The 10991-nt window shown below is 37.5% G+C and overlaps 2 protein-coding genes across 4 annotated transcripts in view; one reads left to right on the top strand and one right to left on the bottom strand.

Moving 5' to 3' along the window:
- Nucleotides 1-218: 218 nt before the first annotated feature.
- LOC113021428 (uncharacterized) lies at nt 219-3431 on the top strand (the record flags this gene model as incomplete). Its single annotated transcript, XM_080300697.1, has 7 exons — nt 219-362; nt 636-992; nt 1084-1300; nt 1623-1846; nt 2022-2169; nt 2275-2384; nt 2617-3431. Coding segments are annotated over 7 exons (1509 nt in total), but the record flags the coding sequence as incomplete, so codon positions are not given.
- Nucleotides 3432-4413: 982 nt separating this feature from the next.
- LOC113021427 (uncharacterized) overlaps nt 4414-10991 on the bottom strand; it is a 31881-nt gene continuing 25303 nt past the window's right edge. For 2 of the 3 annotated variants that reach the window (XM_026166084.2, XM_026166086.2), the window contains 5 exons: nt 10642-10659; nt 10196-10293; nt 8526-8567; nt 8252-8299; nt 4414-6624 (listed from right to left, as the gene is read on the bottom strand). In XM_026166084.2, coding sequence (XP_026021869.2) covers nt 6574-6624; nt 8252-8299; nt 8526-8567; nt 10196-10293; nt 10642-10659 — 257 coding nt within the window. In that variant the 3' untranslated portion in view covers nt 4414-6573. Of the gene's footprint in view, nt 6625-7043; nt 8075-8251; nt 8300-8525; nt 8568-10195; nt 10294-10641; nt 10660-10991 lie in introns of those variants that run through there. The other variant, XM_080301046.1, reaches the window with a different exon arrangement.

Below are 10991 nucleotides of genomic sequence, written 5' to 3'. Positions count from 1 at the left end.
TGGACGGAAGGTGCAAGCGAATCACAAATATAATACTTTTTCCAGTCAATGGGAGGAAGGTAATTTAGAACCTGTGGAGCAGTCAGGAGGGAATATAATGGAATAGAGTATTGTTTTTAAATGGTAAATATTAAATTATGTTTCTTGTGTATCCTGTTTGTTACCCAAGCAAAGCTGTCAGCTGGCTTGCACATGAGGGTAATGCAATGTAGTGATAATTGGAAACTCCTATTGCAGAAGCAAATGTTGGAGAAGACCTGCTCTCATCACTTTCACGAGATGACATCAAAGATCTGTTTCCTGGTCCTGAACATTTCCTCAGGCGTCGGGCTCTATGGCTTGCAGTGCACAAATGTGAAGAAGTAAGTTCTGTCCTATCGCTGTGTGATAAAACTGAGAACACACCAGCTTGTTTTATGCAGTTTCAAGTAATTCCACCAATACTCACTTAACAGATAGACAGTAGAATCTTCTTTAGTTTTGATTTAAATCAAGTGGCCTACACATTTGTTAAATATACATATTTTTTATTGTTCAACACTTTACTGATATTTTGTTGTACTTTCTTTCATATTTAGAGACCTAAAGTTCTTGTGCAATTTTATGTGAAATTAGCCCCATGTACACTATTTTAGAACAAGACTGCTGCTGAAAAAACGCTAACAACTACTGGAGATGGTGACTTCTCCAGAGAGGAACCCAGCACTTCTAAGTTTGTGACTATGTCCAACCCAGAGTACATAGTCTTCACAGACAGTGAACTTGAGCAAGCTCGACATTCTTACTTTGAAAAGAAGCGGCTGGGGACAGAGTGTGCTGAACCTTTGTCAAAGGAACTCTTTTGTCGACTCGTAAGAAACACCATGACAAACATGATTTCGATAGCAAGAGCAGCTGACGACTCCAGATACCCCAGCAAACATGAGGTTGATGCCATGGCAAAGCGATTAATGGAGTACTACCCAATGCTTAAAGAAACGTGTGGTGAGTGGGTAAGTAGCATTTGCTCAATATCACTCTGTGTTAATCATGAGTGATGTATCTTATCATCTTTTAATTTTTACCGTTTGTACCTGTTTGGAGCATGTTGATAAAAAGCTAATGAAGAGACTCTCCAATGTCAAATGTCCAAGGAAAGACAAAAAACCTCCTGCGAAGAAGCCAAGAAAGGATGGGAATGAAAGCGTTGCAAAAAGTGACAGCAGTGGGGAGTCCAGTGCATCAACTATTATTCTAGATAAATCACCAGTTAGATCGATGGGCACCCCAGTGCACCACCAGGATGGCAGTGATGAAGAATGTAAGTATAATATAATGCACCCTCTTTTTACAGCCTGAGTGTAAATGTGGTTTGGACGATACTTTTTGTTTTTTTGTTAAAAATTCTGCTAACAATGGAACACAATTACTTCACTGTTTATCTTGGAGTCTTTGTGTTCCATTTAATAGTGACAACTTCACAGGATTAATGAACAATTTTAAGATAGGTGGTTAGTTAATTTGTTGATCTAATTTACAGATATATTTTGGTATTTTTGTTTTATTGTTTTGCACCAATAACATATATATAAAGCCTTACTGTGGCAATAAATGATTTGCACACCTCTGCTCTGTGTGTTTAGCTGGTTCAGCTGACTTCTTTGACAGCCAAAAGACCCAGGCAAGACACTACAATACACTTCAAGAAATATACAAGCCCAAAAAACCAAACAAAGCTGCTGTTACCCAACTGCTGAACCTGGAGTTTGAGTCTAGAAGACAATTCATTAACTCTGATGCTATAAAGGAGCAGGACAGAGCAGTGAAGATACTAGAGGCATATCCTTGTTTCAGAGAACTGGATCATGTAAGCCGCACTTATTTCTTTTAGCCATCCTGTTATTCCTTTGGGGACATTTTGATATGATTTTCAAATTTCTTAAATACTGGCCCTCATGTTTAAATTGTTATCACTTATTGTCAAGACCAGATACAGAGCTAGACAGATCTATCTCAGTTGGGTTTCTGTCTGTATTTTTCAGGTCCTTGATGAGCTGCGGAGAATTATTCAACCATCCAACTTGAAATACATTTCTGAGATGAAGGATAGATGGGAAATCTTCTACTCGAAGGTGCAGTTTTATGGTGTCATGAAGAAAGTTATGAAGCCGCCAAAAACTTTGGATGGAGGTAATGCTACAGTATCTTGATTTGTCTACATTTATGCTTTGCAGATTACATTATTTGCAATGCTTAATGGTGTTGCCCTGTCTTATTTTTCTTTTTTCAAACCAGTGGAACATGCAGCAGCTGTGTTCAGAGCCCTTCCCGTGCTTTTCCCTTCCAGCACAGTACCACCTAAGAAGCTGGGCATCTGTAGTGAGGCTTTTTTCCATGTCCTAAAGGTAAGGCTGCAATATTCTATGTGTATATATTGTTGAATTTTGCAGTTACTCATGTTTTCATTTTATATATTTTACTGTGGAGTCAGTCAAATATTCTTAAAGTTCAGATCCCCATAACATGTTGATGTTAGTAAAACCTACAAAAAAAGTTGATCTATTTTAAACTCTAATGCAACTCAAAAATTGTGTTTCTTACAGTCTTGTTCTAATCCTCTTTTTTTCTGTCATGTAGACTTCAGAAGACCCTGAAGGCTACCTGCGTCAGCGACCCCTGGCTTGTCCAGTTCTGCTTGTCTCTGAAGGCAACTGCATGATAGCTGTTGGAACCACACCGGTGAGCACTTTTGACCGGAAGGATCTTAATGAGGGACTGCTCTATCTGATGGCATATTACTATGCCCTCCACCTCACATATCCAAAGTGCATTTCCACGCTGCTGTCTGTCTTGCAAACTGAAATACTCAAAGACTCCATCCATGACCGAGATTCAACCCCCTCTTACAAGAAGGCGCTTGGTGAGTGGAAGTCATTCATTGAGTGAGTCTCTCAGATGACAGACTCCATCTGCCTTGTTTATCAGACTCAGTGTTAGTCAGTGAGGTTGTTTTTTTTTCTTTAGAAAAGTTGTTCAAATGTAAAACACATGTTTGTTTGTGTGGTCGTTCAACTTGTTCTTCTAAAATGTTATGTAATATAGGATTTGAAATAGTGATTGTTTTAAGCTTCAGCAAAATTTATTTTTGATACCAGCCATGAGTGTGTTATACTGTTATTATTCATGTTAAGAGTATCTGGAATATGCACTTCTTATATTGGCCATGTTACACAGTACCCTGTTGAAATGTATAATTTTAGACATGATTCTCCTGGAACAGACCTCAGTGAGTTACTGACCCATTGCTGTGTCAATAAAAGCGCAAAATCTAAGAGTGCTTTTGCTGTCTTAATTTAAGATGAATTCCCTTATTTTTAGTAGCTTTTTGAAGAGATGGTGTCTTATTCTCAGGAATTTTTGCTGATTATTGTTCTCAGAGTCGAAACATAATTCTTATAGTTAGCTCAATCAAGAAAGAAACAATTCAGTTTTAAGAAAATTTGTCCTATAGTAAGGTGTTTTTTTTATGTGAAAAATCTAAATTAAGGTGTAGAATCTTAAAGTAAGCAAATAATTCTTGAAAACAGCTTGTTCAAGAAAGCATAATACTCATTTTAGGTACATATTTTCTAAATATCAAAGTGTCTTTTACTTATAATAAGTCACATTTTCTTCAAATAAGCACACATTTTAGACAATTTTGTCTAGTTAAAAGGCATATGGCAGTTAGATTAATTTGCTAGTTTTAAGAATTCTAGTCAAGCAACTTTTGCTTACCCCATTGGCAGATTTTTTTTTGCTCAAAACAAGAAAATTTTGTCAGATTTAAGAATAGCTGTTTTTGCAGTGCAGCCATTGACCAAATTTAGGCTTACTGATACATTTGGGTGAAACCAACCATTCCAATGTAAGGAACAAACACCCACCGATATATAAATAAAGACCAGGGCAGTCACAGAGCTGCGAGTCTCAGAGCCCTCACTCTCAGTGCGAGTGCTCTGTGCTGCCCTTGTATACAAGTAAAACTGTGTTTCTCCTCTCTGATTCTCAACTGAAAAAGTGTTTAAGAATGCATCTCTTGACAGTCTCTTATATATAATACATTTATACATACAGTGTCAAAGGAACCTGTCTTTGAATGAAGATTTAAGGTGACAGGAAATATAAATAAATACTGAAGCTCAGTATTTGAAACAGAGTTCATTCACTGCTGTAATAACTAATAATGATTGAAATAATAACTTATTATATTTGCATCACCAAAGTGAGATGACTTTAGTCTCATGAACAACATTAGCTAATTGTTATTTACTAGCTAATCTTAAATGATTGTTCAGTACAGAAGTGAAGCCCAATAATCATGATTTCACAGTCCTGTGGTCTCAGCCTCAGATACTTATCAAATCAAAGCTCATGTAGAAACAAACAAACAAATGAACAAAAGATTTTCTCCTTTATTTCTGTCAAACAAAGCTGTATGAAACGTTTCCAGCAGTTAGTGTCATGGTTGCTAGGCAACCTGGGCAGCGCAACGGAGGCTAGACCGTCCCATTTCAGAAGCCTTGCACTTCCAGCCTTAGCAGTCTTTGAGTACGCGGCCCGTGTGGACCGTCAAGGCTGCGTACTTTAAGGCTGCAGACCCTGAATTGGGATACAGCCAACATGTCCTGAAGTTCTCCAGAGGCCTGGTAATGAACTAATCACGTGATTCAGGTGTGTTGACCCAGGGTGAGATCTAAAACTTTGGGAAGCGCATCTGTAACCGGAAGGTCGCCAGTTCGATCCCCGGGCTCTCTGTCCTGGTCGTTGTGTCCTTCACCTGCCACCTACTGGTGTTGGCCAGAGGGGCCGATGGCGCGATATGGCAGCCTCGCTTCTGTCAGTCTGCCCCAGGGCAGCTGTGGCTACAACCGTAGCTGCCTCCACCAGTGTGTGAATGCGCGAATGAATGAATAGTGGCATTGTAAAGCGCTTTGGGTGCCTTGAAAAGCACTATATAAATCCAATCCATTATTATTATTATTATTATTATTAAAACCTGCAGGGACACCGGCCCTTGTGGACGGGGTTTGGGGACCCCTGGTGTAGATGAATCCTTAATGTGACTGTTTCAATTAAAGAAATGTTTTTGTTTGATTTTTCTTTTTTATTCATTTCTTATTTATTACTTGGTTTTAAATATAGCTTTTTATACACTTTACAAGTCTGGCTCCTGTGCTCAGATATGTTCACCGGGTCCGTTCTATTATCTGCTTACATTTTTCTCTTTTCAGTCTGGACATTTTTGTTCCACACCAAGGAGTATGTATGGGAATCATAGATACTTGTCTAAACTCACATCTACACATTCAAAAACAAAACAAAAAAACTCCTACTCAGTCTCTATTACAAACACAATAAATAAAGTTGTTGGCTTAAAAAATATATAAAAATAAAATTTTTTACATAAACAAAAACTAAAATATATTCCACAAATGCATCAAAAGCCAAAAACTGAAAACACAGAACAATGTCTACAGTCTTCCATATGTGAGGGACAGATATGTGGGATAATTACACATACACAAGAGTGGACCAAGTAAAGCGCTATACAAATACAGACCATTTACCATATATAAGAGTGAAATAACGTGACAGTATGAAAATGAAAACGTGCGGAGAAGACCGCTTTTTTCACATCTCTTTGTTTTTGCAGTGATTTATGAAAATAATAAAAGCATTGCGGTAGGTAATTTTCTATTTATACTTCCATGAAACACAAACACATTCGATGGATGTATGAGGACTGTACAGTGAGAACTTATCTAGAACAACTGTTAACAGATAAGATCACATTTTAGGGGTAAAGCTAGCACAGCTGGCTTAGAAAAAGGTAAAAGTTCAATTTTTTATGGTGGCTTCGCTTAATGTGCATTGTGCAATAAAAAAAAATAATAATATTTAATTTTTTTTAGGCACTTTTAGCTTTTCAGCTGAAGCTTTATCACAACATACTTAATACATACAAGGAATAGAAAAAAAGCCACCAAACCTTTCCCCAAATATGCACACATGAACAGAGGCAATTAGTCCATTAGCCATAAAAACGTAACTTTTTTCTTTTGCAGTCGCACTAAATATAGTAGTCTGCACAGTGGAACACTTGAACACACAGAGACACACACATATATATGTTTACTGACTACATGCATAATCTGTGTCTTTGTGTTTAAAATTATTCTAAATATGACAAAAAACCAACTCGTTATTGTTCGTGTTAAAACAGATTTTCTGCAGTGCACTTCTTCTGGTAAGACTTTGGTCACTTAAAACCAGCACAGCAGTAAAACATTTTGCATGAAGCGGACAGAAAACAATCTTGATGTGCGACTGCAGAGCAGTTACATGAACAGGCATGCTGCGGCTTGTTTGGTCCCACTCTTCTTCACATTGGAAGCTTATCCACCTTTGGGCGCAGAGGCCTTCACAGACCACCTTTACTTCACCTGGACTGTGTAAGTCCAGATCTGTGTAAGGCAGATCCTCGTATCCAGATTTATCCAGATTCTCAGCAGCTCAGAACTTCTAATGGTGTGTTCTATTTGGGCAAGGGCTTTAAATTATGGTGTTTTCAGGTGAATTTATGATGATGGAACTCTCGGGCGTCTGTATGACAAAGAGAAAGAGAAAAGCACTTAGTCAAGTGTGTGCTTGACTGGCGAAACGCATGGCTGATAATTTTTAATGGAGGTTTCTGTGGCAGAGTGACTGTAGTCAGCTCTTATCAGTCCCAAAGATCTGACTGAGTAGTCCATATCTTTGGGTAAGCTTTCAAATGGAGCATCCTGGGCTGTGTATTTGAACTGTGATCTTTTCCCAAAACCTGAGTAGTTTTCTTGCTTAGACCTCCATGTATCAGACAATACAATAGAGATAGAGGTAGTCAGTAAGTGAAAGTACATTTAAAATAAAAAGTCCAAAAGACATGCTTCAAACTAAATGACTGCGTTGAAAGTCTTTTTCACACCGTGATTTCTTTGGACTGTTATAAAAGCGTACATCTTTTATAACTTTATGAAAACAAGTATTTGGTGCACAAGTTTGAATTTATTTTGGACTTTCTCTAATCCGCACTGTGTCAGAATTATACATGCGTGCTCCAATATATAGATCAGCCACCCTCATTAATATTAATGTAAATGTCCTTTAGCCACATCAACCAAGTGCTTTTCATAGCCAAGAACGGTCTTATGGCTGGATATCTGAACCCTCTCCTTGACCAAACTGGTAGAGTCATTCGTGTCAAATTCTGTAGAATTTTAGCTTTAAATATCACACATACTTTACATACTACATACTGACATTTTCAGTGGCCTTTCTTGCCATCAAAATAAACCTGGATCTGTAATTTGGGACATTTAAAAAAATGTCTGCGTGCTTGCTAGTTGAAAATATGTAAAAGAAAGATATTTAAACAGACACTAGTAAAAAATAATAGTAAAAGTCAGCTTGTGATCATCTCTGATCAACAGCCTTATTAAATGCAGAGTAGTTTGGGCCCATTAGCAGGATTCATCATGTCATCACTTAAAGACCAGTTACAATAGAAACAGAGGTGAGAGTCAAGTTACAAAAAAATAAAAAGCCAGTTAAAATGAATGTGAAGTCCAAAAGACACGCATCAAACAAAATATCCGTGTTGTGTCATGTGGCCTAAATCTTTTTTCACGTCGTTGGCAAAGATGTTGTGGAAATTTGGGGACTCCTGCAGAAACCCATATTTGAACAGACTCAATAGAAAGACTTGCAAAAGTCAGCTGGTGATAATTTCTGAATGGTGTATTGCTGAATTTCACAATAATGCAAAATAAAACAGGTAGATTATTTTTCAACATGAAATTGTTAGTCACAAAAAATAAGAAAATGCTACTTTTGTCTAACGTTTTTTTAATCAGCTCCTCACAAAGGAAACTTAACCCAGTGATCTGTGCGTTTCTTCCCAGCTGAGAGAAGTCCAGTATCGAGCACATAAGCAGACACAGTTTTGTTTTGTTTTGTTTTGTTTTTTTACCTACAGTTGTTGGAAAAATAGATTTTTGTAGTTACAGCTGGACCTCTGCTGACAAAAAAAAAAAAAAAAAAAGCACACTTAGTGGGAACAAATATCAAATCAGTCAAGGCTGTGTTTCCATTCGGGTCTTGTCTGGTCTCATCAGTCAAGGAAACCACGTGTTTGAAACATTAAGTCTTTTACAGGCACCGTTTATGAAAGTAGTAGTACAGTAAAAATTACCGTTAATAAAATGGGACCCTCTTCAACATCCCTGGGAAATGTGTTTTGCTAAAAAGAGAAGAAAATAATACTGTTAAAGCAAAAACACGCAGAGCAGGGTTTAACACAAAGTTGACTCTCTACCAATGTTAAGAAACAGATAAATCACTTCTGTTGTTCTTATTAATGAAATGTAATATCTAAGTAAGACTATCAAATAACTGCAAGTTTAGTTGTATCCTAATCCTCTGTGCTTCAGTTACAGTGAGTTAGCATCCACATTCTACAAAAATACCTGCATCTCTGTCATTCTTACTTCTTCCCTCAAGTTTGGAATCTGAAGCAGAAATGAAACAGAAGCCATGGTCAACCTTCATTTCCGCATCAATGTGACAAATTTGTGCTATTACATAAAAGGTTTAACACTCTGTCATACTCATGTTCTCACAGAAACTGATTCAAATCAAAAATCTACGTGTAAAACTCTCAAGTTCCCTCGCTTGCGTGTGACTTTCAACTTGCAAGTACAAATTCGTTTAAGTCGATTGGTCTTTGGATTGTTAAATTTGTGGTTGCCATGACAATCAGAAATCAGATGAGTTTGGCTTACTCAGCTTTACTGAGCTTCAGGTCCTGGAAGGGTGATACAGTTTGAAGCTGGAGGATCTCTATATTAATATCCCATGAGGCTCATACAAGCTAGGTCCCTTAACTTTCGGTAGCTGTTGGAAAGATAAAGTTGTGCTATACCAGTCAGAAATACCATTATTACTTTAGTATTACGTTAACACAAAGTCAGGGCTCACCCGGGACCTTTGCTGTGAGTCACACGGTGCAGCATAAAGGCCCTTTTACAACAGATACGACATGCGCTGCACTCATCGCTAACTAAGAGTGAAGGATCCAACATTTGTTGCGCTGGCCGCTGTCGTTTTTTTGCAGCAGCTCTTCGTGTACTAGATGCGCCTGCTCCTTGTCGTTTCAAAACATGTACCTCTCTTACTTTATATCCTCTACAAGAATTTGTGTTGTATTATGTTGAAATGTTCAATAAAACACATATCGCTCATTCATAATGAAGAAAGCTTTGTAACTGTCCCGACTAGTGAGGAGTCTGTTGTTTCCACAGCACTGCTCTCCCCCTGAACTGAGCAGTTGAAAAGGCTCTGGGTCTGTATAAACACATAAACCTGTGACTCAAAAAATTTACCGAACTCAGACACGCACAAAATGTTTTCATTCATGGTGATGAAGGAAAACACTGGCACATGAAAGGGCATTTACCCTTCAAGGGCCTGAGGCTAAGTAAAGCCCACCCATCTGTTATCTGATTGGATTGTTAAATTTGTTACATGACATTGACCGATCTGCTGAAAGGAACCGGGTCAAACTTCATAACTGCAAGTTGAAAGTCACACACAGCCTTGAGAGCAGAGTTTTACACATAGTTTTTTGCTTTGTATCTGTAGCCAGACCTCAACAAAAATATTTGTAACTTGTGTAAATAGTTTTTACAAACTCATAAATTCTCATCGATCACAAACATGAAATTTTCAGATATTTTGGTTTACAAAGTACTCAGTCCACAACTACACATTGTGATTTACAAGTACAAAATATTTATGACCACAATGTGAGCCCATATATGTCTGGGTACATGCTGCTACGCCATTCTTTAAGCCACATGTATCACACACACGGCCCAGGGCCCAGAATCAGTCTGGCAAAGACTCTAACCGGAGTCTTCAATCATTTTGTTTTTCAGTGGGGTTTTTTTGTTTTTTGTTTTTTTAAACAGGAAATGTTGGTAAATTTATGGAATTACCCTCTTTTATCTGGAATTTTACACATTTATTTATTTTTATCAGCATTTGCTGTCCTGCTTTATTGTATTAAATTAAATGTGTAGTTGAACATCCTTACATCCCTGCATTAAGCAACATTCACATCTGAGCTGCCACTCACCTGCTGAATCTGGTTACGCATGTACAGATAAATTGCCATGGGGACAATGATGTTCGTCATGATAAGAACTCCTATTAAAATCTTTTGGATGTCACTTCCTGTTTGAGAAGAAGTTGAACATGTATTAATTTTCAAAGTAACACTCCCTTGATAACACATATTTATGCATGAATAAAGTTTTTAAAGTGCATGAACTATTAATTTTTGTCTTGTTTTCTATAGTGTGGCCAATCTGTAAGATTCACACATTTAATAAATATCGTACATGCTATATGGTTGTTTTAAAACAATTATGTTGAATTCTGTATTTGTTTTATCAGTTTTTGGAACCTGAAAAAGAAAATGAGGACTTGGGCTCTTTTGGAATGTCGGTACTACAACAAACTTGTCAATATACATTTTACTGAAGCAAAGAATAAATAAATAAACAAAAAACACAAGCTTACCCGTTTCTTTTTCTGAACCTATGAAAAAACAGGAAAGACTGTATGAGAACATCTGCAAACTAAACGTGTGTCGAGAGTATTGCGGTTTGTTTCTTTCAGTACATAGCTTGTTATAGAATGTTAATTATAATGCCAGTGCAATCTTGTTAATATATATAATTGTATCAACCCAAATAAACACTAAAATATTAATAAACAATAAAAATGAACTAAAACTATACAAGTGGACTTGGAGAAGGCATTCGACCGTGTCCCTCGGGGTATCCTGTGGGAGGTGTTGCGGGAGTATGGGGTGTCTGGCCCATTGCTACGGGCCATTCGATCCCTATACAACCGTTGCAAGAGCTTGG

The sequence above is a fragment of the Astatotilapia calliptera genome, chromosome 4 (assembly GCF_964374335.1).
Source record: "Astatotilapia calliptera chromosome 4, fAstCal68.1, whole genome shotgun sequence".
NCBI lineage: Eukaryota > Metazoa > Chordata > Actinopteri > Cichliformes > Cichlidae > Astatotilapia > Astatotilapia calliptera.
Note: the sequence above shows the minus strand (reverse complement) of the source record. Positions and strands in the feature narration are given on the sequence as shown.